Source organism: Bombina bombina, chromosome 3 (genome assembly GCF_027579735.1).
Source record: "Bombina bombina isolate aBomBom1 chromosome 3, aBomBom1.pri, whole genome shotgun sequence".
Taxonomy (NCBI): domain Eukaryota; kingdom Metazoa; phylum Chordata; class Amphibia; order Anura; family Bombinatoridae; genus Bombina; species Bombina bombina.
The window spans coordinates 230789916-230817063 of NC_069501.1; the positions used below are offsets into that span (position 1 = coordinate 230789916).

Sequence of the window (27148 nt, forward strand, 5' to 3'; positions counted from 1 at the left end):
TCGAAGCAGCACTCCAACTCCCTGCTCCACAGGGATCATAGATTAAACGATAGCTCTGTGATGCAGGGGAGTAGATATTGCAGAATTGAAAATAAATAATAATTTGATAACTCAATTCTATCCTTACACCAAGCTACACACAGAGATCATCAAACAGAGAAGGACTGGGAAAATATTTGGAAGGCACATGTAAAATTTAAACAACACCGGTACAGAAAAACATATACATATAAGACATCGAAACCAATATGTGCAACACAAAAGCACATCCGAAATTTGTAAACAAGCAACTGGCCATCCTAACTGGACTACACGTAAACAACAAAATAACCAATTCTAAGCGATGGTCTCACACAAAACACACAAACTCACTTTCACTAGAAATCACACACGACCTTTAATATTATTTGCACTTTTCCAGAAGTGTTATCAAATGAATCAGAAACATGTGTCTGTAGATGTATATACATATAGTTACAAAATAAATATAAAAGCTGTTCGTGAAATATAGCTTAACTCGAGTACATTTGTGTCTATAAATATTACATATCTATTACATGTGAATGTAGTGATATTTGGTAGAGAATCTGAGGTAGAATATATTAACTCTGTCCCAAATCAGATAGAGAGAGGTGCATTACAGCAATATTTCACAGAAGACTCAGGTGTGGCTGACACTGTCATAACATCCATGTCTTATACCGATACGTCTTCCACAGCGGCTGTAAATGAAAAGGAAACAAAGAGTTGATTCAGAAGCATTTTGTGGTGTGATTGAGCATTCAGAATAGTTGTTAGTATATTATGTGCCTTACATTTTGTGGTTTTATTTTATTTTAGACAGACAGGTCGATACACAAACATATTGGTATACTTTAGTGACATTTTCCACATGTGTATCTATATATAATATTGTAGAATCAAATTTTTATTAATCTTTTTATATTCAGATTTTTTTTCTCTCTTCACCATTTAGATAGTTTAATTGGCACCAGGAAAAATGCAAACTGATTTTAGAAGACCAATGTATATTTAAGGGTATACTTCAAATGTAAAGAAACAAAATTTACATACACATAAAATACGCCCATTCTAACTGCTGTCAAATAACAGATACATCAATTACAGAAACATGTATTTATCAGGAGCTCACACAATGCAAGTGTGTCGGGAGATGCTGATATGTATCCTTCCTGTATCTCATTACACCTCTGTGCTAGCTAACCGTAATCTAGGGAAAACTGCATCACATGCTAATTTGTTTATGCCTTGTTAGAATTCTAGTCCAAGCCATTAATACAGTTATTATCACAACTGTATCTGTCAACTAGCCAGGAACAAGAAACTAAATGCACATTATCTTACGCAAATTTAAGTGATGGTAAACTCTCCCCCTTTTAAAATCAGATCTAAAAGGATGGTGATATTTTAGATGGAGTTTAATTCATCAGTTGTAATGAAGATGCACTATAAGTTACTTTTTAATTTAGATTTAAATACCCCGCTCTCTGCTGCCCACTTCAAAAGTCAAATTTTCTGTTAGCTAACGCTTTGAATTGTTCTCCAATCAGCGTTCTAGCTACAACAAAAGTGCCATATGAGGAGAGCGCTGATTGGACAACAATTCAAACCGTTAGTTCACAGAAAAGTTGACTTTTGAAGTGGGCAGCGGAGCGTGGGGTATTTGATTTTCATAACTATATTAAAAAGTAAGTTATAGCACATCTTTGTTACAACTGATTAATTAAACGTCATCTAAAATATCACTAGCATTCCGGATCTGTTTTTAAAAAGGGGAGCGTTTACCATCACTTTAAGTAAAAACTGTTGTATATAATATGAAATAAATTAAGACATGAATAAATGTTATCCATCCCAGTTCTGGATGTTTTGTTTATGTACTGTATTTTTTTAAGCTTTTAATATTATAATATAATTTAATTATCTGTTTACCTGCTGGAGTGTATTAAAGGTACAGAGTACTGTAATATTTCCTGCACTTTAATTTCTTCCCAATTATTTATTTTCTCTGGTGGAGTATATTAAATAGCCTACAAATAGTTCAGTTACCATTATCTTATGATTTGAAATTGCTGATTTTGCCAGCTGACACCATCACTTATATCTAAGATTTTTAGACTGCAGTTCTGGCTACAGGAAAGCTATGAACGCAAAGAGGCAAACACATAAATCAGCCTAACAGTGGGAGGGAGAAAGCCCAGCACATTGGAAAGGGTGTTTTTGCACCAATTTTAAATACAATAGACTACAACCAGCTGTCTCTTTAAAATGTTCTTTTAACCCCTTAATGACAGAGGACTTACCAGGTACGTCATAGGAAAAACTTCCCTTAATGACAGTTGACGTACCTGGTACGTCCTCTGTTGTCTGAAGTGCTGGAAGCGATCATGATCGCTTCCAGCTGCTTACAAGGGATTGTAGTGATGCCTCAATATTGAGGCATCACTACAATCCCCATTTCACATACCGATGCAGAACGGGCCACTCTGTGGCCCCATCTGCATCAGCTATGTATGTGCACAAAGTAGTTGGTGGGTGGGAGCTTCTTTTTGAACTTATGCCCCTAGGTGTTGATTCCCCAACTGATCGGTCTTTACTTCTTATTTCACCCGTTGCGGTGGTTGTGGCGGGGGGCGCGGGCGGGCGGGAGTGCGCACGCGTGTGCGCGCACGCCAAATATACCGGCAAGAAAATAAAGATTGATGTAGATGCAGGGGCATCTCTGTTTTTTAGTAAGGGATCTGGGAGGGGGAGGGATGTAGGTTATTTAGGGGGGCCAGCTACACTACAGAAAACAAATATTTTATATTAAAAAAGTAAGTAAAAAATATTTTGGGGAGCAAATTGGGTACTGGCAGACAGCTGCCAGTACCCAAGATGGCGGCAAATAGATAGAGGGGGAGGGTTAGAAAGATGTATGGGGGGGATCAGGGAGGTTGTGGGGTAAGGAGGGATCCATCACTGCAGACTGTATGACAAAAAATAAAAAAAATATTTTTATTTCAGTACTGGCAGACTTTCTGCCAGTACTTAATATGGCGGTGACAATTGTGAGGTGGGGAGGGAAGAGAGCTGTTTGAGGGGGGTCAGGGGGGGATCAGGGGGTGGGATGTGTCAGGTGGGAGGCTGATCTCTACACTAAAGCTCAAAATTAACCCCACAAGCTACCTAATTAACCCCTTAACTGCTGGGCATATTACAAGTGTGGTGCGCAGCGGTATTTAACGGCCTTATTATTACCAAAAAGCAACACCAAAGCCATATATGTCTGCTATTTCTGAACAAAGGGGATCCCAGAGAAGCATTTACAACCATTTGTGCCATAATTGCACAAGCTGCTTGTAAATAATTTCAGTGAGAAACCTAAAATTTTGAAAAATGTAAAAAAAAATTTAATTTGATCGTATATGGCGGTTAAATGGTGGCATGAAATATACCAAAATGGGCCTAGATCAATAATTTGGGTTGTCTACTACACTACACTAAAGCTAAAATTAAACCTAAAAGCTCCCTACAAGCTCCCTAATTAACCCCTTCACTGCTGGGCATAATACACGTGTGGTGTGCAGTGGCATTTAGCGGCCTTCTAATTACCAAAAAGCAACGCCAAATCCATATAGGTCTGCTATTTCTGAACAAAGGGGATCCCAGAGAAGCATTTACAACCATGTATGCTATAATTGCATACGTTTTTTGTAAATAAATTCAGCGAGAAACCTAAAGTTTGTGAAAAAAATTGTGAAAAAGTCAACAATTTTTTTTATTTGATCGCATTTGGCGGTGAAATGGTGGCATGAAATATACCAAAATGGGCCTAGATAAATGCTTTGGGATGTCTTCTAAAAAAAAATATATACATGTCAATGGATATTCAGAGATTCCTGAAAGATATCAGTGTCCCAATGTAACTAGCGCTAATTTTGAAAAAAAGTGGTTTGGAAATAGCAAAGTGCTACTTGTATTTATGGCCCTATAACTTGCAAAAAAAGCAAAGAACATGTAAACATTGGGTATTTCTAAACTCAGGACAAAATTTAGAAACTATTTAGAATGGGTGTATTTTGGTGGTTGTAGATGTGTAACAGCTTTTGGGGGTAAAAGTTAGAAAAAGTGTGTTTTTTTCAATTTTTTCCTCATATTTTATATTTTTTTATAGTAAATGATAAGATATGATGAAAATTTAATGGCGAGAAAAACGGTATATAATATGTGTGGGTACAGTAAATGAGTAAGAGGAAAATTACAGCTAAACACAAACACTGCAGAAATGTAAAAATAGCCATTGTCATTAAGGGTAAGAAAATTGAAAAATGGTCCGGTCATTAAGGGGTTAAACAAAATAGAAAATTTGAGACTTGACTGTGCATTTGCTCACATTGGCATGGTGGAGAGCAAGGGAACGAAAAACTGCCCTTTATAATTACTACAATAAAACAAAAGCCTTTCAAATACGTCCCATGTAGTTTAGCAGGTGACGTTTCTTATAGCATAGCTATACAGTACATTCACACTTGCACTGCAGCTAAGCATGCTGGGTTGTGACATTTAAATGAGGCTTGGAACAAACAACATTTTACTTAGATCCTCTTTAAACATGGATTCCCTCTAGCATATGCTTTTGTTTCTAAAATATTGTCTGGCTTTGAGATGTAATGAAAGATGCTTTTTTTAGCTATATAAGTTAAGAACAGCAAACATCCTAATGGAATACAAATAAATGCATCATCTGCAAAGTACATACAGCTCATATTAAGAGAAGCAGGTATAAAATAACTAAAGTTAAAAGCCATCTATAATATGCATAATAATCTGTTGTCAAGACAAGATGTTAAAACAAACCTAGATATTTGATTCTGCCAGAGGCATGATATGAAACTTATATGATATACTTTTTGACAAACTATCCTGTTTTGTATTTTTGGTCAATATTTCCTTTTTAAACTGAGAATTTGCGGCATACTTACGCTTCACAGACAGCAGAGTGTTACCATGACAACATGCTACTGACGTCACAACATAAGGATGAATCTCCTCTAGTTGGATCATTTTGGGGATCCCAATTCCCTCATCTCTGCGGCCTAATCGGCCTCTGGCTCCCTTCCCCCATGTGAAAACCTGGCCTTCTGCACACAAAAAAATATATTTTATTAAATTTTAATAATTCTGTACAAATTCAATAACCTCAGTACATCTCACACTGTATAGAGAAAAACAAAGACCAACTTCACCTAAGTGTAAAAACATAAACAGTGGTAACCCATATTCTCAGTGTATTGTCAAAATGCTTCACTAGTTTATTTTTCACACATGGTTCCTAAAGCTGCCCTCATACATGTCAGGGTCGAAAACAACATTTTGCAAAAACAAGAAAAAGAATGCATGAACAGTTTCGGTCAATAAAGAGATTTGTCAGAGGATCGGTATGAAACATGCAAGGAATTACTGTGACCAGGAAACTAATTAAAAGGAACTCAAATGAGTTTCATATGGTAACGTTCTGCATACCCCACTGTGATTAAACAAGTAACTTATAGAAGAATGTAGTTCTGGCTGACTTTGGTAAATATTTTCATTTGAGAATTCTCCAAATTTATAAAAGTGTGATTTTAGCCATTTATGTACTTTCTAAAAATAAAACGTAAAATTAATTCTAAACATTTTTTTAAATTTAGCCATTTAAGGGGTCACATCTAGTCTAATTGTCATGAGCTCTTAAACACTTTATTTAGATTTTATTTTTAGTTTGGAACTTATTCTTTTGAACCTAAATTAATAATAAACACTTTATTATGATTACATTGCTAATTCCTGTTTTTCTCCTAAACAGAAACTGTAATGACCTTGATCTACCTGTTGATACGTTCAACAAGATCATGTTAATCATAAAAAGAGCCTCAGGGTGTTTAGCTGTAAGCAGACTGTGGTGCATGCAGGGTGCTTGGAAAAATAGAAGCTATTGTTGGATATAAGAGACTAATAAAACTAAAAAAGGTTCACTATTTATACTGTTATACATCAATAATAAAGAAATGTTCTAATAAAGTTTTATGCAGATAAAAGAAAAAGAGAGATACGCAAGACAAGACAAGCAAATCCTCCATAAAACGGAAAGCAAAATACCTAGCGTCTCAAATCATTGTGAACTGAACAGATTGGCTACAGTTAGACAAACTAGGGTAACAGCAGGGGCTAAATTGTTAGGTGGATGGATTTCTTGAAGAACAGCCGACTATTGTGGAGAAAATACACTGGAATGATAACATTCCCTTTATGGAGAAGTGCACATTTTAGCATCCCAAATGATTATATATAAAAGCATCTTATGTTGATAAGCTACAGGAGGAAATGATCTGGTTTTCAAATCTAGAACCTGTTTTAGATTTAAAGGAATAGAAAATCAAAAGTAAAATTTTATGATTCAGTTAGAAAATGCAATAAAACAAATCTTTCCAGTTTACCTCTATTACCAAGTTTACTTACTCTTCTTGCTATCCTTTGTTGAAGAGCAAACCTACTTAGACTCATGAGCATGTACGTCGTGAGCACTATATGACAGTGGTATTTGCAACATTTTTTGTAACATTGTTATCTATGTAGCAAACCCTGCTACCACACCGTTCTTTTTTTTAATAATTGTTGTACTCTGTTAATCATGAAAGTAGAATTTTGACCTTTCATGTCCCTTTTAACTCATGGAGAAAAGACACCCACCTGCATTTTACCCAGTAGGCATTCAATAGTGCCACATGTTTCTGAATAATTTACATCATACCTTTAAATATATTTTCTTAAAATGTAATAAAGTACTGAACTAGGTCTGATACCTTATAAAGTCATTTTTAATACTAAATGCAAAAGCTTCTGTGACATGCTGAAGAATGACATGGGGAAGAGAAAAAGTTAGTTTAGGACATAACTAGGTGGGGGAAGGAAAAATGGTACATGACATTTTATTAGGGACACACATTTTTTATTCACATCAGGTACCCAGTGTGTTGATACGATCACTCATAAACATGTTGCCATCTGAATGTATTACTATTAGTAAATATTACTGTGTATAGTGTGGTAATATCCAGTCTAGCTCACCTGCACCAACAGCCACAGTGAAGGCATCACCACATGCCACCATAGTCACCTTTAAGTCTTGTGGAACTGTCACAAGATAAGGGACACGACTGTGTCTATGAGCGCTGGTACCCAGCTGCCCATGTTGGTTACTGCCAAAGGTATAACACTGACCTGCAGCTAAAAGAGAGAAGGATAAAAAGTAAGTTAAACATATAGCACTGAACAACTTCTGCAAACTACAACAACCCATTTACACAGCCTCCCCCATCATCTAACAAGTCTGTATGTGTTTGCTTAAACTTCAGTGTCTGTCAACAGAAATGTTAGCTTTAGTAAAGTAAAAGTTCACAAACGTTTTCCCTATTCATAAAATGAAATAAGCGTTGGTCTGGAAGTGAATGGCTGATTATGACCTGTAAATCCTATGGTAAATAAGGAAGTTCTTGTTACTTTCTCTGTACACTGCTGTACATGTGCTCCCCACTGAATGTCTAGTTATTTTTCACCTGTCACAGCAGCAGAATGGGAGGTCCCAACATCTGCAGATAGGATGGCATCCTGATTGAGTGGCGCAGACTGCACAGGAGTGAAGGTGTAAGCCTCTTCCACTTGGTCTTTCTGAGGAGGCTCGTTGCCATCAGCGATATGATCTAAGCCTAGCTTATTAAACCTGAAAAAGCAATGTCACAAAAGTAGTGAAATTAAAAAAATGCATCTGTAGTCAAGTCTTCATCTGTAAGGTGCATCCAATACAGATATTGTGTAACTGTAACCAATGCAGGTCATGAAGTAGGGAACCTCTTTGGATTTGACTAGTAAACAACACTTTTGCTTTCAATCAGGTGCAGGTGGCTACAGTTCCACAAAGCAATAAAGTATCATTTAAGTTAACTGCTGCAGCAATTTTATGACAAATGGTAATTTCTTTTTTTGAGTATTAAAAAAATACTAATATTTTAGTATTCTCAAAATCAAATAATATAGTGCACATGGCATTGTATAAATCAGATAAAACACACAGAGCAAATATAGACCTAGATTACAAGTGTTGCGGTATGGCTATACCACTGAAAAATTGGTCTTTGCAAGCAGAATATTCATCTCACCCATATTACAAGTCGTGGCGGTACGGATATACCGCTAGCGTTTTAACCTATATTGAAATGATCCATTACGCATTTAAAAAATGGCTTTTGAGTGTGGAATTTTCAGGTTACCCGTATTACAAATTGTGCAGTCGGGCTATTCCGCTAGCGTTATAGTTTATACCGCCACAATCCATTAAGCTATCGAAAACCAGTAGTTATGGATTTTGCGAAACAAAAATGTTTCACAAAACTCATAACAAAAATGTTACAAAGTACACTAACACCCAACTACCTATCGCAAAATACTATATTAAACCTATTAACCCCTTATCCGCCACCCACCCACATTGCCAACACTAAATTAAAGTATTAACCCCTAATCTGCCGCTTCCCACATTGCCAACACTAAATAAACTTATTAACCCCTAAACCGCCGACCCCCCACATCGCTAACACCTAAATAAAACTATTAACCCCTAATCAGCCGCCCGCATCGCAAATACTAACCTAAACCTATTAACCCCTAAACCGCCAAACACCCACATCCCAAATACTCAACTAAACCTATTAACACCCCCTAACTTTCTATTAAACCTACAATAGCTTTAACTATAAATTATAAATAAACCTAACATTACTATTTTAACAAAATAGAATATACCAAAAATAAAAAACCTAAATTACAAAATCCTAACACTACGGGGAAGAAATAAAATAAAAATAACATTACAAAAAAAAAAAAGTCTAAAATGACAAAAATTAAAAAAAATGAAATTATCCAAAATAAAAGAAATTTAAACCTAATCTAATACCCCTATAAAAACAAAAAGCCACCCCAAAATAAAAACACCTCCTAATCTAACAATAAGCTACCAATAGCCCTTAAAAGGGCCTTTTGTAGGGCATTGCCCTAAGTTTAACAGCTCTTTTTTTTGAGAGAAAATAAATAAATTACAAAGTCCCCTCTAACAATACAAACCCCAAAATAAAAAAGACCTAACTGTCTAACGTGCCGCCTCAACTCCACAACCCCTGGATGAAAATGGAAAATGGCTCCGCAACACTGGGATGAAGGTTGAAGACGGAGCCGCCTGGAAGAAGACCTTCACCACCAGACTTCAGGAATGGTGAGTACGTTTGTCGGGGTTAGTGTTAGGTGTTTTTTTTTTTTTTTTTTTAATGGGCAGCAAAAGAGCAATACCCATACAAATGCCCCTTTAGGGGCAATGGGTAGCTTAGGTTTATTTTAGTTAGGTCTCTTTTTATTTTGGGGGTTTGGGTGGGTGATTTTCACGATTTTCGGATTTTGACTATAGCTAGAGAAAAAACAGTTTACTTTCAACTTGTATAACCAGCGCAATCCGACTGGGGCAAAAATAAAAATCCTAGCAGAGTTTTCACTACAGGTAACTTCATGTGCGTGAGCTCATTGTTATCTATACGAAAAACATGAACTACCTCCCTCTAGTAGTGAAAAACTGTCAAAATGCTTTCAGATTAGAGGCGGCCTACAAGGTCTAAGAAATTAGCATATAAACCGCCTAGGTTTAGCTTTCAACCAAGAATACCAAGAGAACAAAGCAAAAATTTTGATAAAAGTAAATGGGAAAGTTGTTTAAATTACTGGCCCTATTTGAATCCTGAAAGTTTTTTTTGGACTTGACTGTCCCTTTAATATACTCTATATATTCCAATTCTAAATATCACCATTTCAAGTATAAGCCTAGGTTATCTAAGCAAACAGAGAACTCCCATGTGACCCAAAGTTACTATACTATATAGAAAATTCACTTATATCTGAATAGCTACTTATAAGATTTAATATTTGCATAAAATATATCATTAACCTCTGCATTGCAAATGATCTGCATACAAAAAAAAAATACTTACTGATAATTCAATTGTTTCAATATATTCACACTCAAACAATATCAGTACTGGTGGAGAAATGGCATGTTATCGACAAGACACACATACTTTAAAGGGGTATGCTTCTAGTCAGCTAAACACGGCTTTATGGCTTTAAAGGGGTATTCCCCTAGACTGCAAAACATGGCTTTATGGCTTTAAAGGGATATGCTCCTAGACTGCAAAACACATCTTTATGGCTGTAAGGGGTATGCTTTTTCAAACATGGGGTTAAATGATTTCTGTGTTAATGTAGTTGTGACATATCTGCAAATAAGAAAATGCTTTCCCCTTGTACACTCATCACTTTTATTTGTTTTTGTGAATGATTAAAGTCTTGGATATTGGCAGCAATATTACAAAACAAACAAAAAAAAAACATCTAAGTAATGTAAACAATATCTCATTTTCATGGGAATGTTTATTATGCAAACCTGTTACTCCCACAGGCCAGGATCTGATTGGCCACAGTTAGTATCATAGAGCTGTCAATACCACATACAACCTTCTGGGCTTCATAGTCCAGTGGAACAGGCACCCGCTGAGGGGAATTGTGTGACTCCTGACTGCCTAAACCAAGCCGTCCTGTAAAAAGCAAATTAATTATTGATTAAACAGTCTTGTTTTTGTGTTTAATAGAAACAGATACAACATTTATAAGCTTTCAAGACAACAATAGCTTTATCAGATAAACATGATTATAGTGATGTCACAGCTAAATCTAAATACACATACAATGGGCTTATCGGTGTGATAATGCATGGATAACACATCAATAAACAACCATTACAGACAAGGTGTTCTGTGCATTACCCCTTGTTTTACTTCCTGCATCTGGTAGGTTTTGGTAAAAGGAAAGGCTTGAAACACTGGTTTGTTCTGGCAAAGTGAGTCTAGTTCTTTTGAAAAACACCAACATATTCTGCAGCCGTATAGAGTGCTAAAGTGAATATATTGTAAGTAGAAAACCAAACGTGCATTAAATTACATAAATAAATAATGACAACATTGAAACCATCTTTTAAACAACGTTTTCCTAGTAACCATCATAAACATCAATTTAATCTAAAAGTAATGAAAGCTACTGTATTTCCCTTCACGTCACACTATTCTGTTTATTATCATTTATTTGTATAGTGCAGCAAAATTCTGTATCGCTGGGTAAAGGGATAGGGGTGTACAATGACAAAGATATGTGATACAATACAAATGCATAACAGATTAAACAAAACTAGTACAGGAGGGTACTGCTCAGATTCTTTTTTTTCCATGATTAACAAATAGCTGCTCAAATTGTAATGAGCCGTGTGCTTACTTATTAGTCTCAAGTGCACTCAAACACATTTGTGGTTATTTTAGCCCATTCATACGCAAACCCAACTAAACAAAGTATATTGTAATTTCAACAAACACACGTGCATCATCTTGTATTCTTCCCACGTGCTGTCAAAAAGTATCAGTGTCACTGGCTGTGTTTGGTGAATGGGCAAGGTCCATGTAGTCTCCCATTTCTTACCTAGGCATGCCTGCTATGATGGGCCTGAGAAAACAAGCCTACTGAGGGTGTGGAATTCAAATGTGTGTAGCTGAAGAGAGAGTAATCTATACAAAAGTTGTGTATGTGCAAAGTTTAACCTAGAAGTAGGAAGTCTGCATTTGTATAAAAATAATACTTTTGATATACTGATCAAGAAGTTCACAGAATTTACAATCCATGTGGCTAATTGGGTGGTAAGACAAATGGCAAAGCTGAGCTGATGATGTTTAGATGGGGAATTTGTAGTTAAAATAGCGCACTTTGCTTAATTAATAAGTGATTTCTTAGGAAGCTTTTACATTTATGAAGATTGGAGAAGAGTTTGAGAGAGTAAAGAAGGGAGGTTCACAGATTAGCTAAAGCCATGTAGACAGACTTTGTAGAGGATACAAAGGAGTAACTCCAATCACCCTGCTTTGGTAGATGAACCCACAACACCAGTTCCCTCACTTTTTTGTAATGTTGTTATCTATTTACATAGACAATATAACTTAGAGGGTAAAATGGGCAACAGGATTGAAACAATCTAACCCCTTGAAGGGTGGCTGTAATGTTATCTGTGAGCTAATATGGAAATCCGTTCTCTTTGGGGGCATGGCCCTTTTCAGCATCTATAATGGGTTTCTTGCACAGTGATCATTTTATATGACGGTTTTAATTTAAAAGAAAAAAATAGCTAATAATCAAGTAGAAAAGGGTATAAATTATATGCAGAGTACTCATGAATCTTGGTTTATCCTAACAAAGTATAATTGTCTTGTTGTATTAATAAAATTGGATTGATCACTTACAACATTTAGTACGAGGCATTGTAATTAGCAAGTACTAATTTTACTATAGCAGGGGGCAAATACGTTATGGAATTCAGGGGGCCATATAATGAAGGGTTAAAAGGATATGATAAACATGGTCAACTAAAAAGCAAAGACTTCATAGGCTTATGTTCTGCTACTACTAAATCACTTACATATTTACTTACTTACATTCAAACACAAGGTACCTGTCAGACTGTGTACAGTATATACACAGAAAGGTACTTCTTTATACAGTCAGGTTTTGTTCACGTGTACAGAATGGGGAGATTAAAAATATTACAAATTCTTAGTTGCTGTTAATTTATATGATAATATAAAACCTGACTGAAGTTTCTTCAGAGCAAAACTACTATGTTGCCAGCATGGAGCTCCCAGAGATTACAAGTTTCCAGCAGGAGGCTATGAAGAAGACATATTATTACTGTCTAGGAGACAACATGAAGGAGACACTGTTTGTTCATGGAAATATTTCAGGCAGTTTACAGAGCAAAGGTTTATAGTAGGAATGAGTTATGTACAGAAGGGTCAGAACAAGCCTTACCATTGTCCCCACGGCCCCAGGAAAACACTTCTCTCTCATTTGAGACGGCAAGAACGTGTGATGCCCCGCAGGACACGTGAACTATCTCGTAACCCAGCAGAGCCTCTACAATTGTCGGCTGTGAGAAAGAAAAAAAGTCCTATTATATATTACTGGTATTGACTTCCTCACATTTTGAAATGAGAGCAATTACCAAAAACTGCAAAATGAAAATGTGTTGTTTACATTTTTTTTATTTGCTATTTTTTATATTTTTATTTACCTTTAACTAATCCTGCAACATGCTACACGGCAATTAATTAGATCAATGAAAGAGCTATTTCACCCAAATGGATGAGCCCATGGAAAGCCCTCATCTCATGGTTTTAAAAAGACTCATTAAATCAGTCTGGTGTCTGCTTATAAAATATAACTTTTATAATGGCTCTAAGAAGGATAAAATAGATATAAAAAGTGTGTCAAATGCTTGGAAATGGTTACATTACTGGTTTTTGTGGGTGTCTTACTGTCTTAATGGGTTGAAACTCTGATCTATGTGTTACTGGGTCAAAAGGGGTGAAAGCAACACCATTTTGTTGTTACTGGTTGAAAATGGCAATGTTATGTAAATTTTGATAACTCATGAGTTAAGTCCTGCTCTGTGTGTTATGTCTCTGAAGAATGCTGCGTAAGTGCGTTACCAGCAAAGAAGCATTTGCAAGAACCATTGGTCTGATTTATTGAATATGGCTAGCATATTTCTTTGGTCTGAGTTCTAATGTGGCCATACATTTGGTTTAAAGGGACATTATTATGATAACTGGCATAAAGGGCTATGCGGGGCACTGTTCTGATCAAGACTTTGATATGTATGCTTCTGACTGACATAAAAAGATTACAGGGGACATAATTCTGGTATGTTGCTCTTGTAACCAAATAAAAGACCACACTATACACTAATCTGGCCTAAGCTCTGATGTGGCCATATATCTTTTGTAGTCAAGGAGAAATGGTGTTGTCTGAGGTTTGGACATGTTGTTGAAATAGAAGTTTTTGAGTTTATTACTTTGCAGAAGGGAGAGAATTAAAACAAATGAACAAAGAAATAATTGATCGAATGAATAAATTAAAGGGACAGTTTACCCCAAAATGTTCTCCCCTTTAAATTGTTCACAATGATCCATTTTACCTGCTGGAGTGTATTACCGGTAAATTGTTTACAGGTGAGTCCAATGTGTACCAGCACCAAGGTAACCCCTAACACCAGGGTTGCAAGTTTGCAGGCTACTCGAGACCGGCACCACGGTCTGAGATACGAAATATTTCAAAAAATGGTATAGCAGCACCACCAATTTAGTAGTAAAAGTTCATTATTTATTTAAGCCAACATAAAAATAGACAACATATTTTTATGTTGGCTTAAATAAATAATGAACTTTTACAATTAAATTGGTGGTGCTGCTATAACATTTTTTGAAATATTAAATTGTTTACAAGTAGCTCCTTTACCCCTATTTCAGCATCTGAAATAGCTGATTTAGCCTGTGGTATCCCCACCTACACTGAATGTTTCTATACTGGAGTCTAGGCTATTGACAAGCCTATGTAAACACAGCCAGCAGAAGAAATTACACTGTCAATGGGGTGCAGGATAGTTAAAGGGACAGTCAACTCAATTTTTTTTATTGTTTAAAAAGATAGAGAATCCCTTTATTACCCATTCCCCAGTTTTGCACAGAAAACATGGTTATATTAATACACTTTTTACTTTTGTGATTACCTTGTTTCTAAGCATCGTCTGAGGGCCCCCTGATCACATGACTTTAAATTTATTATCTATTGACTTGCATTTAAGCCAATTAGTGCTGTGTTGTTAGAATCCACGGACGTCAGCACAATGTTATCTATATGGGTCACATGAACTAGCTTCCCCTGTTGTGAAAAGCAAATACAAAAGAATGCGATCATGGGGCTGTCTTTAGGGAATTAGAAAAATACATAAATTTAGAGGTTTAAAGGTTATAAAGCATGTTAATATAACCATGTTGGCTGTGCAAAGCTGGGGAATGGGTAGTAAAGGCATTATCTATTTTTTTTTTTTTTTTTTTTAAACAATAACAATTTTTGTATTGACTGTCCCTTTAAGTAATAAAATTTTAATTTTCCACTGTTCTCTCTAAGTAGTGAGCTTAGGTTTACAGACAAATCTAGATAAGGAAGCAAGCATGTGTACACAAAGTGATAAGATTATGAGATCTGATATTGCCTGCAAGCTCAACCCACTGTAATAGGCTGTGGTATCAAAGCACAAAACCAGCTTTTTTATATTCACAAATAAACCTGAAAATGCAATTTCTCATACATTTTATACTCTGCAGCTGGTCATTGAAAATACATTAATGAAAAAAACAATGCTGTCCCTTTAATGAATGCAAACATGAATGCCTGCTGTGAAAGGATAACAATGAACTAAGCACAGAGCTTTGTGATACCTCAGATGATACTAAGTATATTAGACAGGTAACAAGAATGGAGGGAACAGTGTCACAGGCTGTAAAGCAATGCAGCACTGAAAGAAAACAGTGGCGCCTTATAGATCTTGAATTTTATGAGCTGTGTTTTGTTACCTAAGTGCCAGTTGTCTCAGGTTAGCGTTGCCAGGTTTCACAGGGCCAAGCAGTGTTAAAAAAGAGGTGACAAGTTAAATCTAAATTTAGTAGAAGATATCTAGTGCTAAATTACAATAATTTCCTTTAAAACGCTAACGGCTAGATTTGGAGTTTTGTCGGTAAGGACCCGCGTAGCTAACGCCGGCTTTTTTCTGGCCGCACCATAAAAATAACTCTGGTATTGAGAGTCCACATAAAGGCTGCGTTAGGCTCCAAAAAAGGAGCGTAGAGCATATTTAACGCAGCTTCAACTCTCGATACCAGAGTTGCTTACGCAAGCGGCCAGCCTCAAAAACGTACTCGTGCACGATTCTCCCATAGGAAACAATGGGGCTGTTTGAGATAAAAAAAAACTAACACCTGCAAAAAAGCCGCGTTCAGCTCCTAACGCAGCCCCATTGTTTGCTATGCGGAAACACTTCCTACGTCTGCACCTAACACTCTAACATGTACCCCGAGTCTAAACACCCCTAACCTTACACTTATTAACCCCTAATCTGCCGCCCCCTGCATATTATTATTAACCCCTAATCTGCCGCTCCGTAAACCGCCGCTACTTACATTATCCTTATGTACCCCTAATCTGCTGCCCTAACATCGCCGACCCCTATATTATATTTATTAACCCCTAATCTGCCCCCCACAACGTCGCCTCCACCTGCCTACACTTATTAACCCCTAATCTGCCGAGCGGACCTGAGCGCTACTATAATAAAGTTATTAACCCCTAATCCGCCTCACTAACCCTATAATAAATAGTATTAACCCCTAATCTGCCCTCCCTAACATCGCCGACACCTAACTTCAATTATTAACCCCTAATCTGCCGACTGGAGCTCACCGCTATTCTAATAAATGTATTAACCCCTAAAGCTAAGTCTAACCCTAACACTAACACCCCCCTAAATTAAATATAATTTACATCTAACGAAATTAATTAACTCTTATTAAATAAATTATTCCTATTTAAAGATAAATACTTACCTGTAAAATAAATCCTAATATAGCTACAATATAAATTATAATTATATTATAGCTATTTTAGGATTTATATTTATTTTACAGGTAACTTTGTATTTATTTTAACCAGGTACAATAGCTATTAAATAGTTAAGAACTATTTAATAGCTAAAATAGTTAAAATAATTACAAATTTACCTGTAAAATAAATCCTAACCTAAGTTACAATTAAACCTAACACTACACTATCAATAAATTAATTAAATAAACTACCTACAATTACCTACAATTAACCTAACACTACACTATCAATAAATTAATTAAATACAATTCCTACAAATAAATACAATTAAATAAACTAGCTAAAGTACAAAAAATAAAAAAGAACTAAGTTACAAAAAATAAAAAAATATTTACAAACATAAGAAAAATATTACAACAATTTTAAACTAATTACACCTACTCTAAGCCCCCTAATAAAATAACAAAGACCCCCAAAATAAAAAAATGCCCTACCCTATTCTAAATTACAAAAGTTCAAAGCTCTTTTACCTTACCAGCCCTGAACAGGGCCCTTTGCGGGGCATGCCCCAAAGAATTCAGCTCTTTTGCCTGTAAAAAAAAACATACAATCCCCCCCCAACATTACAACCCACTACCTACATACCCCTAATCTAACCCAAACCCCCCTTAAATAAACCTAACACTAAGCCCCTGAAGATCTTCCTACCTTATCTTCACCCTGCCAGGTTCACCGATCCGTCCTGAAGAGCTCCTCCGATGTCCTGATCCAAGCCCAAGCGGGGGGCTGAAGAGGTCCATGATCCGGCTGAAGTCTTCATCCAAGCGGGAGCTGAAGAGGTCCATGATCCGGATGAAGTCTTCATCCAAGCGGGAGCTGAAGAGGTCCATGATCCGGATGAAGTCTTCTATCAACAGCATCTTCAATCTTCTTTCTTCCGGATCCATCTTGCAGACCTCCGACGCGGAACATCCTCTTCTCCCGACGCCTACTAGCCGAATGACGGTTCCTTTAAGGGACGTCATCCAAGATGGCGTCCCTCGAATTCCGATTGGCTGATAGGATTCTGTTCCGATCAGCCAATAGAATGCGAGCTCAATCTGATTGGCTGATTGGATCAGCCAATCGGATTGAACTTGATTCTGATTGGCTGATTCCATCAGCCAATCAGAATATTCCTACCTTAATTCCGATTGGCTGATAGAATCCTATCAGCCAATCGGAATTCGAGGGACGCCATCTTGGATGACGTCCCTTAAAGGAACGTCATTCGGCTAGTAGGCGTCGGGAGTAGAGGATGTTCCGCGTCGGAGGTCTGCAAGATGGATCCGGAAGAAAGAAGATTGAAGATGCCGTTGATAGAAGACTTCATCCGGATCATGGACCTCTTCAGCTCCCGCTTGGATGAAGACTTCATCCGGATCATGGACCTCTTCAGCTCCTGCTTGGATGAAGACTTCAGCCGGATCATGGACCTCTTCAGCCCCCCGCTTGGGCTTGGATCAGGACATCGGAGGAGCTCTTCAGGACGGATCGGTGAACCTGGCAGGGTGAAGATAAGGTAGGAAGATCTTCAGGGGCTTAGTGTTAGGTTTATTTAAGGGGGGTTTGGGTTAGATTAGGGGTATGTGGGTGGTGGGTTGTAATGTTGGGGGGGGATTGTATGTTTTTTTTTACAGGCAAAAGAGCTGAATTCTTTGGGGCATGCCCCGCAAAGGGCCCTGTTCAGGGCTGGTAAGGTAAAAGAGCTTTGAACTTTTGTAATTTAGAATAGGGTAGGGCATTTTTTTATTTTGGGGGTCTTTGTTATTTTATTAGGGGGCTTAGAGTAGGTGTAATTAGTTTAAAATTGTTGTAATATTTTTCTTATGTTTGTAAATATTTTTTTATTTTTTGTAACTTAGTCCTTTTTTATTTTTTGTACTTTAGCTAGTTTATTTAATTGTATTTATTTGTAGGAATTGTATTTAATTAATTTATTGATAGTGTAGTGTTAGGTTAATTGTAGGTAATTGTAGGTAGTTTATTTAATTAATTTATTGATAGTGTAGTGTTAGGTTAATTGTAGGTAATTGTAGGTAGTTTATTTAATTAATTTATTGATAGTGTAGTGTTAGGTTTAATTGTAACTTAGGTTAGGATTTATTTTACAGGTAAATTTGTAATTATTTTAACTATTTTAGCTATTAAATAGTTCTTAACTATTTAATAGCTATTGTACCTGGTTAAAATAAATACAAAGTTACCTGTAAAATAAATATAAATCCTAAAATAGCTATAATATAATTATAATTTATATTGTAGCTATATTAGGATTTATTTTACAGGTAAGTATTTATCTTTAAATAGGAATAATTTATTTAATAAGAGTTCATTAATTTCGTTAGATGTAAATTATATTTAACTTAGGGGGGTGTTAGTGTTAGGGTTAGACTTAGCTTTAGGGGTTAATACATTTATTAGAATAGCGGTGAGCTCCGGTCGGCAGATTAGGGGTTAATAAGTGTAGGCAGGTGGAGGCGACGTTGTGGGGGGCAGATTAGGGGTTAATAAATATAATATAGGGGTCGGCGGTGTTAGGGGCAGCAGATTAGGGGTACATAAGGATAACGTAGGTGGCGGCGCTTTGCGGTCGGCAGATTAGGGGTTAATAAGTGTTGGTAGGTGGAGGCGACGTTGTGGGGGGCAGGTTAGGGGTTAATAAATATAATACAGGGGTCGGCGGTGTTAGGGGCAGCAGATTAGGGGTACATAAGGATAACGTAGGTGGCGGTCGGAAGATTAGGGGTTAAAAAAATGTATTCGAGTGTCGGCGATGTGGGGGGACCTCGGTTTAGGGGTACATAGGTAGTTTATGGGTGTTAGTGTACTTTAGAGTACAGTAGTTAAGAGCTTTATAAACCGGCGTTAGCCCAGAAAGCTCTTAACTACTGACTTTTTTCCTGCGGCTGGAGTTTTGTCGTTAGATGTCTAACGCTCACTTCAGAAACGACTCTAAATACCGGAGTTAGAAAGATCCCATTGAAAAGATAGGATACGCAATTGACGTGAGGGGATCTGCGGTATGGAAAAGTTGCGGCTGAAAAGTGAGCGTTAGACCCTTTTTTGAGTGACTCCAAATACCGGCGGTAGCCTAAAACCAGCGTTAGGAGCCTCTAACGCTGGTTTTCACGGCTAACGCCAAACTCCAAATCTAGGCCTAAATGTTTCCAAAAACAACAAACAGGTTTACCTGGGTGACGTCATTTAAATTGGCATGTCCCAAACAGCCATTGCTACCACTGCCAAATGTCATAAAAATACCCCTATCTGGAGGAAAGGAAAAGTGTTATAAGTAGATTACTTTCAGATAATAACATACATTATGCTTACCTGATCATTTTCTTTTCTTCTGACAGGGAGAGTCCACAGCTGCATTCATTACTTTTGGGAATTCAGAACCTGGCCACCAGGAGTAGGCAAAAACACCCCAGCCAAAGGCTTAAATACCTCCCCCACTTCCCTCATCCCCCAGTCATTCTGCCGAGGGAACAAGGAACAGAAGGAGAAATATTAGGTGAAAAAAGGTGCCAGAAGAATAAAAAATTAAAACGCGGCCGTCCCACATAAAAACGTGGGCGGGGAGCTGTGGACTCTCCCCGTCAGAAAATTATCAGGTAAGCATATTTTTCTTCTTAAATGGGGAGAGTCCACAGCTGCATTCATTACTTTTGGGAAAACAATAAAAAAACGGCAGGGAAGACGAGGCGGCCCATTCGAAGGGCACCACAGCCTGAAAGTACCCAACCAGACAAAAAAACAGCTGTACAGAACAGAAGGACAAAAACTGAAAGGACTAAGTAACTGCCCATCAGTTAAATCCAGCTGAGCCCTGATAGAGACCGCTCAAAATCGCTAGATTCCACTGAGCACAAAGCCCCCAAAGAGGCAAGTCCCGCAGGCTCCAAGCCCGAAAAATTCCACATATTCCCAGAAGGGAATAAGAAAGGGAAAGACTCAACAAGAGATCTAAAAGCTCAGCAACTAGGGTAAAAAGGAACCCCGGCAAAACTCAAGCGCAACGCAAGGTTGCAAAAAGACAAAAGATGCATAGAGAATGAACTCCAACGACCGAACAGAAGGAAGGGAGGGAAAAAAACCCTACCTCTATCTGAATGGAAGTCCAAAGGACCATCAAATGTCCCTATGAAAACCCAGAGGGACAAAGCAGCTCCCATACCTCACACAGAGTGCAGTCCGCACTCATGAAAGAGTGATCAAGGAAAAAACAGTCACTCCCCAGAACTGCCTAAAATTAGCACGATAAGAACTTATCGTGCTCCAGATGAAGCCCCTGGCTCCAATGCTGCAACACAAGTCTAGTAGACACCAGTGACGCAACTAGCCTATCAGGCTAGGAACTGCACCAGGAACTCCCACAGAGGGAACCTTCCAAGAAGTGTAGGAACCCACTCCCTTCCAGGCAAAAAGGGGGAAAGCAGGAAAGCATCCAAAACCCAGCAGAGAACAGCTCCCTGCTGAGTAAAAAACTACGCTACTCCACTTATGGAGAGATCACAAGGTCTGGAGAAGAAACACTGTCAAGACTCAAGCGAACCCACAGACCTCAGACCGTTAAAAGGATAACCAGCACCAGCAGCTGTATATGAACCAACAACCCCTGAGTTGCAAAGCCACAAAGCCATCCCTTAGGCTACATGGGCTGCTTCATCGAGGAAATGGACCCAGTACCAAACGACTGGTATGTCTGAAGGCAGGGAAATAAATAATTCCCCGGACCACCCAGATCTCCAAAAAGGAAGAAAGAAGGACTAAACGGTATCAAAAGGAAGGCAACCCCGACCATATGTAACAAGACTGGCATGCTAAACTGCTAAGCCAGAAAAGAACATAGGACGATCTAGGGTTCCAAAACCCAGAGTCAGTTCCCTTCCCTACAAGAAGGTACACTCCCCAAAAGGGAGGCCACACTGAAACAACAGTGTTAGCACAATACCAGAATCCACCCCAACATGACATTGTGAATGCTAGGCAGAGGGAACCTCCCTTCGCATCAGGTAGATAGATCGGTATACCCCAACCCCCTTAAGGGGAGGGGAAAGGAAAAGACAACTGCTCACCCACCCACAGGCACGGAGTGTGCTTCATCAAACAGATGGCAAAACCAAAACCAACTGAAGAGGCACCATCCGGCTGCAACAGCCGGCCCAGTAGACAAACAAATAGCCAGCGATTCCACCTCTAGAGTGGAAGTAGCTGAAATAAGAGATCAAACTACCACTAGATGGGTAGCCAAACTAACCATCAGGCCATTTCCAAGTCTCCAATAAGAGAAGACACAACACCTGAAGGAGCAAGCGGATGTCTCAGGACCGTAAGGACTGAAGTACTCAGGATCTAACTAGGATGTCCAGACAAATATCCGAGACCAGGTCCAGAAAAACCGGGCAATCGGAAACCGGAGCTGGCTCAAACTAGGAACCCCTGAGGAACCATATGAACACCTCAGACAGAGAACCCTAGGAGATTCCATTGCAGCCACATCCAAAAGTCCTAGGACACTGGACGTTCCTGAAGCATCCCAGAGACAGAGAATATAACTCCTCGAGATTCGAGGGATAATACCCCCAAGACCAACAGCTAAGAAGCTGACAATAAATAGCGCACCTCTGCAACAGAGTCTGCAATATAGTCTCCAAACGATCCATCTGGATCAACCTTTCGATAATTCCCCTAAACCAAGGGAGAAAACGATGAACGAGCATCGATATCCCAGGAAACGACTTATCAAACTGATATGTTGTAAGAAAGGGTAGTACTAGGACAAAAAGGAGACCAACACATTCTCCAGAGCCCCCCAAAATATGGGAGCAGACAAGAAGCAGCATGAGGAAAAAAATAAGCAGAAAATGCCAGAACTTCCAGAACCGATGACCCCACAACCATCCCCAGAAAGGAAAAAGGAAGCCTAAGTCACCTCTCGACCCCTTAGAAAGAGGTACCAAGGTCAAAAACCTCAAAAAAAAAAAGCAGGCCAAAAGGAATACCCTAGGGGATATAAAAATCTGACCTAACCTGGTCCTCCAGGTGTTTAAGGAGTCATCTAAACCTCCATTCCAATTGGGAATGAAGGATTCTAGTTCCGAGGTCAAAGAACCTTCGGAACCCTTCGTAGCACAATCCGCTTCCGAAAGCCCACCAACAATCAGGAGCAGAACCAAGAGGACTGAGTACAAACCCCTTGATGGCCCAAAAAGAATCAACAAGAACCAGTCTGACGTCAATGCACGAAAAGGCCTCCTCTCTTAGAATCTTAAAACAAAAAGAATTAAACTCTCATGGATTTCCTCTCTGTGAAAATCCCATCCCAAAGGGAAGATTTATCCGTTCTGAAGGAGGAAACATAGCATAACACTTCTCATGTGAGAGAGCAACTTACCACCCAACCAGGTCAGCCAGATACACCAGCACCACGTAGAAGGTATAGACCTTAAGGAACAGAAACCAGCGGCCGACCAGGACCAGCCTGCTATAGAGGACATTCCTGAACTGAACCAGGTCACAGAAAAATCGAAACCCCAGTATGGATCGACAAAGGATCTATAGAACTATGTAACTAACACCTTAACATGCAACTTCCGCAGAAGTGCCAAGCGACCACAAAATCGCTAGTATCAAATTCCAGAGAAGAGATGTATCCCAACAGGGAAACTATAACAAACATGAGCTTCTAAAAACAAAACAAACACATCCTAATAAGATCAACAAAAAAAAGGGGGCAGCATTCGCAGGTGAACACCTAAGAAAATCGGGTACACTAACAGGACCAGCCAATCAGAGACCCCATTCTCCCGAAGCTCATAACTGGAATAAGATACCCCAAATAAAAAAGTATATTGGAGACGACCAGGAGATTAACTTCATCGCCCCACGTCTAACCCATTTTGTCGTCCAGGACAGAAGAGAGAGGGACCCCTCAACCCATCAGGACTGTGGTTCTCCAGCACTGGCAAAACATGCCGCAGCAGGACACAAAGGCGCGTCAGTCTATAACGAAAGGCAAAACTTACCTCCACCGGGGGAACTGACGACCCCGAGTATTGGGCCCCTGAAGCCTCAGAGGCAAACGCTTCCCCAGAAGGCTGATCTGACCCAGACGATCCCCTGCATGACGAGCCCTGGTTAACTGAACATGGACAGTATCTTACTAACATCTCCCTCCCTGGAAGATGTAAATGGGCCAATGCCAAAAAAATGGCCATGCGGAACCGTGCCGTAACCTCTGGAGAAAACAAGCCGCCTTCCGGAGAAGGGGTAACGGCATTAGGTACACCTGATTGCGTAGCCAAAGAAGGTTCTAGGGCACTCGCCACACAGGATATGGGGTCCCCAGGGGCGGATGGCTCGGCGGACTCTAAGTTCCCTGTTTCGGGAGAAAGGAGCACTCTAAAGCGGCATGCGCAACATAACTGATGGGCATGGATTACCCGGGCCATTTCATACTCTTCGCAAGAATCTGAATCAGAGACATTCGTCTCCAAAAAATCAGAATCCTCCATAACTAGGATAGAAATTATGGAAAGGAAAAAAAATTAAAACAGCACCTTACACCTCCAATGGCTGGGGCACTCACCATCTCCTATGACCCAGACAACTTGCGAAACAGACTCTCTCCAGCGCAATGCAGTCAGGAATACGGAAATGGTGACTAGAAACGGGACCACGCCTGGTCACAAGGTACACCGTGCAGGCCAAAGAAAACGTGCCAAAGCCACAAAGGCCGCGCAACCTGACAAAAAAAGTCTGTTATGTTCAGATATAGCCACAAGTCCAAATATCACTACACATTAGCAAACAGAATCACATAACAAACATGATTATTAAAGTCCCCCCTGTTCAATAAACACCCTCAGGAGATATTAACCCTCAATTCCATAAGATAAAGGAGTCCCACTGAGACCCTGACTTCTTTGTTTACATTACATTTCACATATTTAAGTAAAATGAAACAATCTTACCAAAATCTACACCGTGGAACAGGAACACGGCCCTTCAAGTGTAACAGATAGTAGAATCGTAAAATAAAAGTGATAGGCGCCTATTTAATGTACAACACACTCAAAAAAGAGGGTGTGATAGTAATCGTGCCACAATATATAGTGTGGACCTGTTAAATCCAATTAAGGGCACTATATGCTTAGTGCAAATATATACGTAATATATTCACAGTTTGTGCAAATGTGAAAACTGCTAAAAAATGATACAGTGTGTGAAGTATCAAAAAATAGCACATAAAAAAACAACAACAATGATACTGTGTATGAAATGATGATAGCACAAAAACACACAAGGGTCAAATATCGTTGTCCCTGCACATATCAAGATATCACTTACTAGATGTAAAGCACTTGATAAGTGCCACAAGTGCAAGCTGGACCATCAATAGCTGGCCAGCGAGCTATCGTCCCGAGATATGTGTCGGCTCACTCGATACTGATGACAAGATCCAGTCAAATGGATAGGACAAGAGATTCCTCTCAGAGTGATATGTCAGCAACCACTCGTGAAATGTCCATATATATAATATATTGTAACTGAATAAAAACTTTGTGATGTCCAAGAGTGAAATAAAATAGGTAGTTTATTTAATACCCAATCCACTACGCATTTCTCGGTATAACAACCGTTTCATCAGGTGTAAATTTCACATAAAAACATCACGTCTTATAAAACACAACTCGGCGTCTAAAGCCGGTGAGTGCGCATGCGCGCATAAAACCATGAACCAATAGCAGCCTTCGTCTGAGCCGGCTAGATATTGATACGTTAGAAATAGAGGTGTGTGCAGACCCAGCTACTACATTGGTGTTAAATCAGTAGGTGTAAAAATTTAAATAGATAAAAATCATCACTTAAATAGCGAACAGAATGAAGCATAGAAACTTCTCAGACCTAAATAAATAATAGGGAAGTTACCCGTACTTGTTAACATTATGAATTAAAGCACAAAATATATTGAAATATTCTATACAGGTATAAAAAAAGGCAATAGTGAGATTCTCATTGAGACCATATATTGACATCAAAGGATGTTAAACCTTAAAAACTGAGGTTTGGGTCTATCTAAATCCCAACAGTCGTATATAGCTAAAAAGAATAATATGGCATAAAAATAGATTCAGGGGATATTAAATTGTAAACAATAATAGTATATATATACCTAACCCCTGCAATATATATAGTCAATCAATGGAAAATAAACTAGGAAACAATGTATAAGATCTAAATGATACATCTCCGCTAGAGTGTGAGATAGATGTATATATAATGTACATAATCTGGACGATACATTGTCAGCGCTATGATCGTCATGAGCAAATATGTATATCAAATGTATATATATATATATATATATATATATATATATATATATACATTTTTTATATATATATATATATATATATATATATATTGAATAAAAAACATATAATAAAAATATATTGAAATGAATATATTGTGTGCAAAAAAATGTGTAGGAACCGTAGGCCACATCAAGTGCCAAAATGGGACGATAGAACTAAGTATAGTGTGCGGTTGCACTATATATTCAAATACAAACAATTATGGAGTGTTTGATTTAAATGCCCCTATGTGTATATGGTAGAAATATATATATATATAATAAAAACTGTAATTTTGACTATAAGAATATTGGTTTATATATTATAAATAGGTGATATATATGCCCCAAAAATTAAATTAGAGCCGGCTCAGAGGATTGCTATTCATGCATAGTCCTTTACAGAGCGTCACCAGATACCGTATACATACAAATATACATGAAGAACATAGTGTAAATATGCGGGTTATAAAAAATATATATACACTTATTAACTCACCAAAAGCATATACAATATACCTAGGTAGATCAATATAGAGATGTCATCTACCCAGGATTCCTAATTATAAGCTGCCTATACTATGATCATAAACCTAGGTTGGACCAGTATTAAGATGTCATATATCCAGAAAACCTAATTGAAAGCTGCCATATATATGTTTTAATTTAGACCATGGGGTTTGAGTGTTTTAAGCTTCCAAATCCAATAGGTATCTCTCTGTCTAAGGTGAATAAACCTATTTCTACCCCATTTGGGTACCACAGACTCTATTGGAAAAATTATGAAAATATCATCTTCCCCCATATGACATTTTTCTTTATGACGGGGGACACTATGGTTAATAGAGATTTTCTTAGAATTTTTGACATTTCTCATATGTTCCCCCCATCTCTTTTTTATGGGTCTTGACGTTCTTCCGATATATTGTACCCCACATTTACACTGTAGCAAATAAACAACAAAAGTTGAGTCACAAGTAAAACGAGAAGTAATATTACATTTTTCCTTGGTAGAATGGGACATAAATTCAGTTTTATTTCCTACAGTGTAACTACATAAACCACAATTAGCTTTTTCACATTTAAAGAAGACATTTTTACTGACTAAAAAGCTATTGGTGTTTTGCCTGTTAACAC

The 27148-nt window shown here is 38.1% G+C and overlaps 1 protein-coding gene across 1 annotated transcript in view; it reads right to left on the reverse strand.

Moving 5' to 3' along the window:
• Positions 1-372: 372 nt before the first annotated feature.
• NEK8 (NIMA related kinase 8) overlaps positions 373-27148 on the reverse strand; it is a 196830-nt gene continuing 170054 nt past the window's right edge. The window contains exons 9-15 of the mRNA XM_053706189.1: positions 19844-19920; positions 12982-13099; positions 10523-10673; positions 7599-7762; positions 7111-7269; positions 4986-5144; positions 373-722 (exon numbers count right to left, since the gene is read on the reverse strand). Of these exons, the coding sequence (XP_053562164.1) occupies positions 697-722; positions 4986-5144; positions 7111-7269; positions 7599-7762; positions 10523-10673; positions 12982-13099; positions 19844-19920 (854 nt within the window). The 3' untranslated portion in view covers positions 373-696. The remainder of the gene's footprint in view (positions 723-4985; positions 5145-7110; positions 7270-7598; positions 7763-10522; positions 10674-12981; positions 13100-19843; positions 19921-27148) is intronic.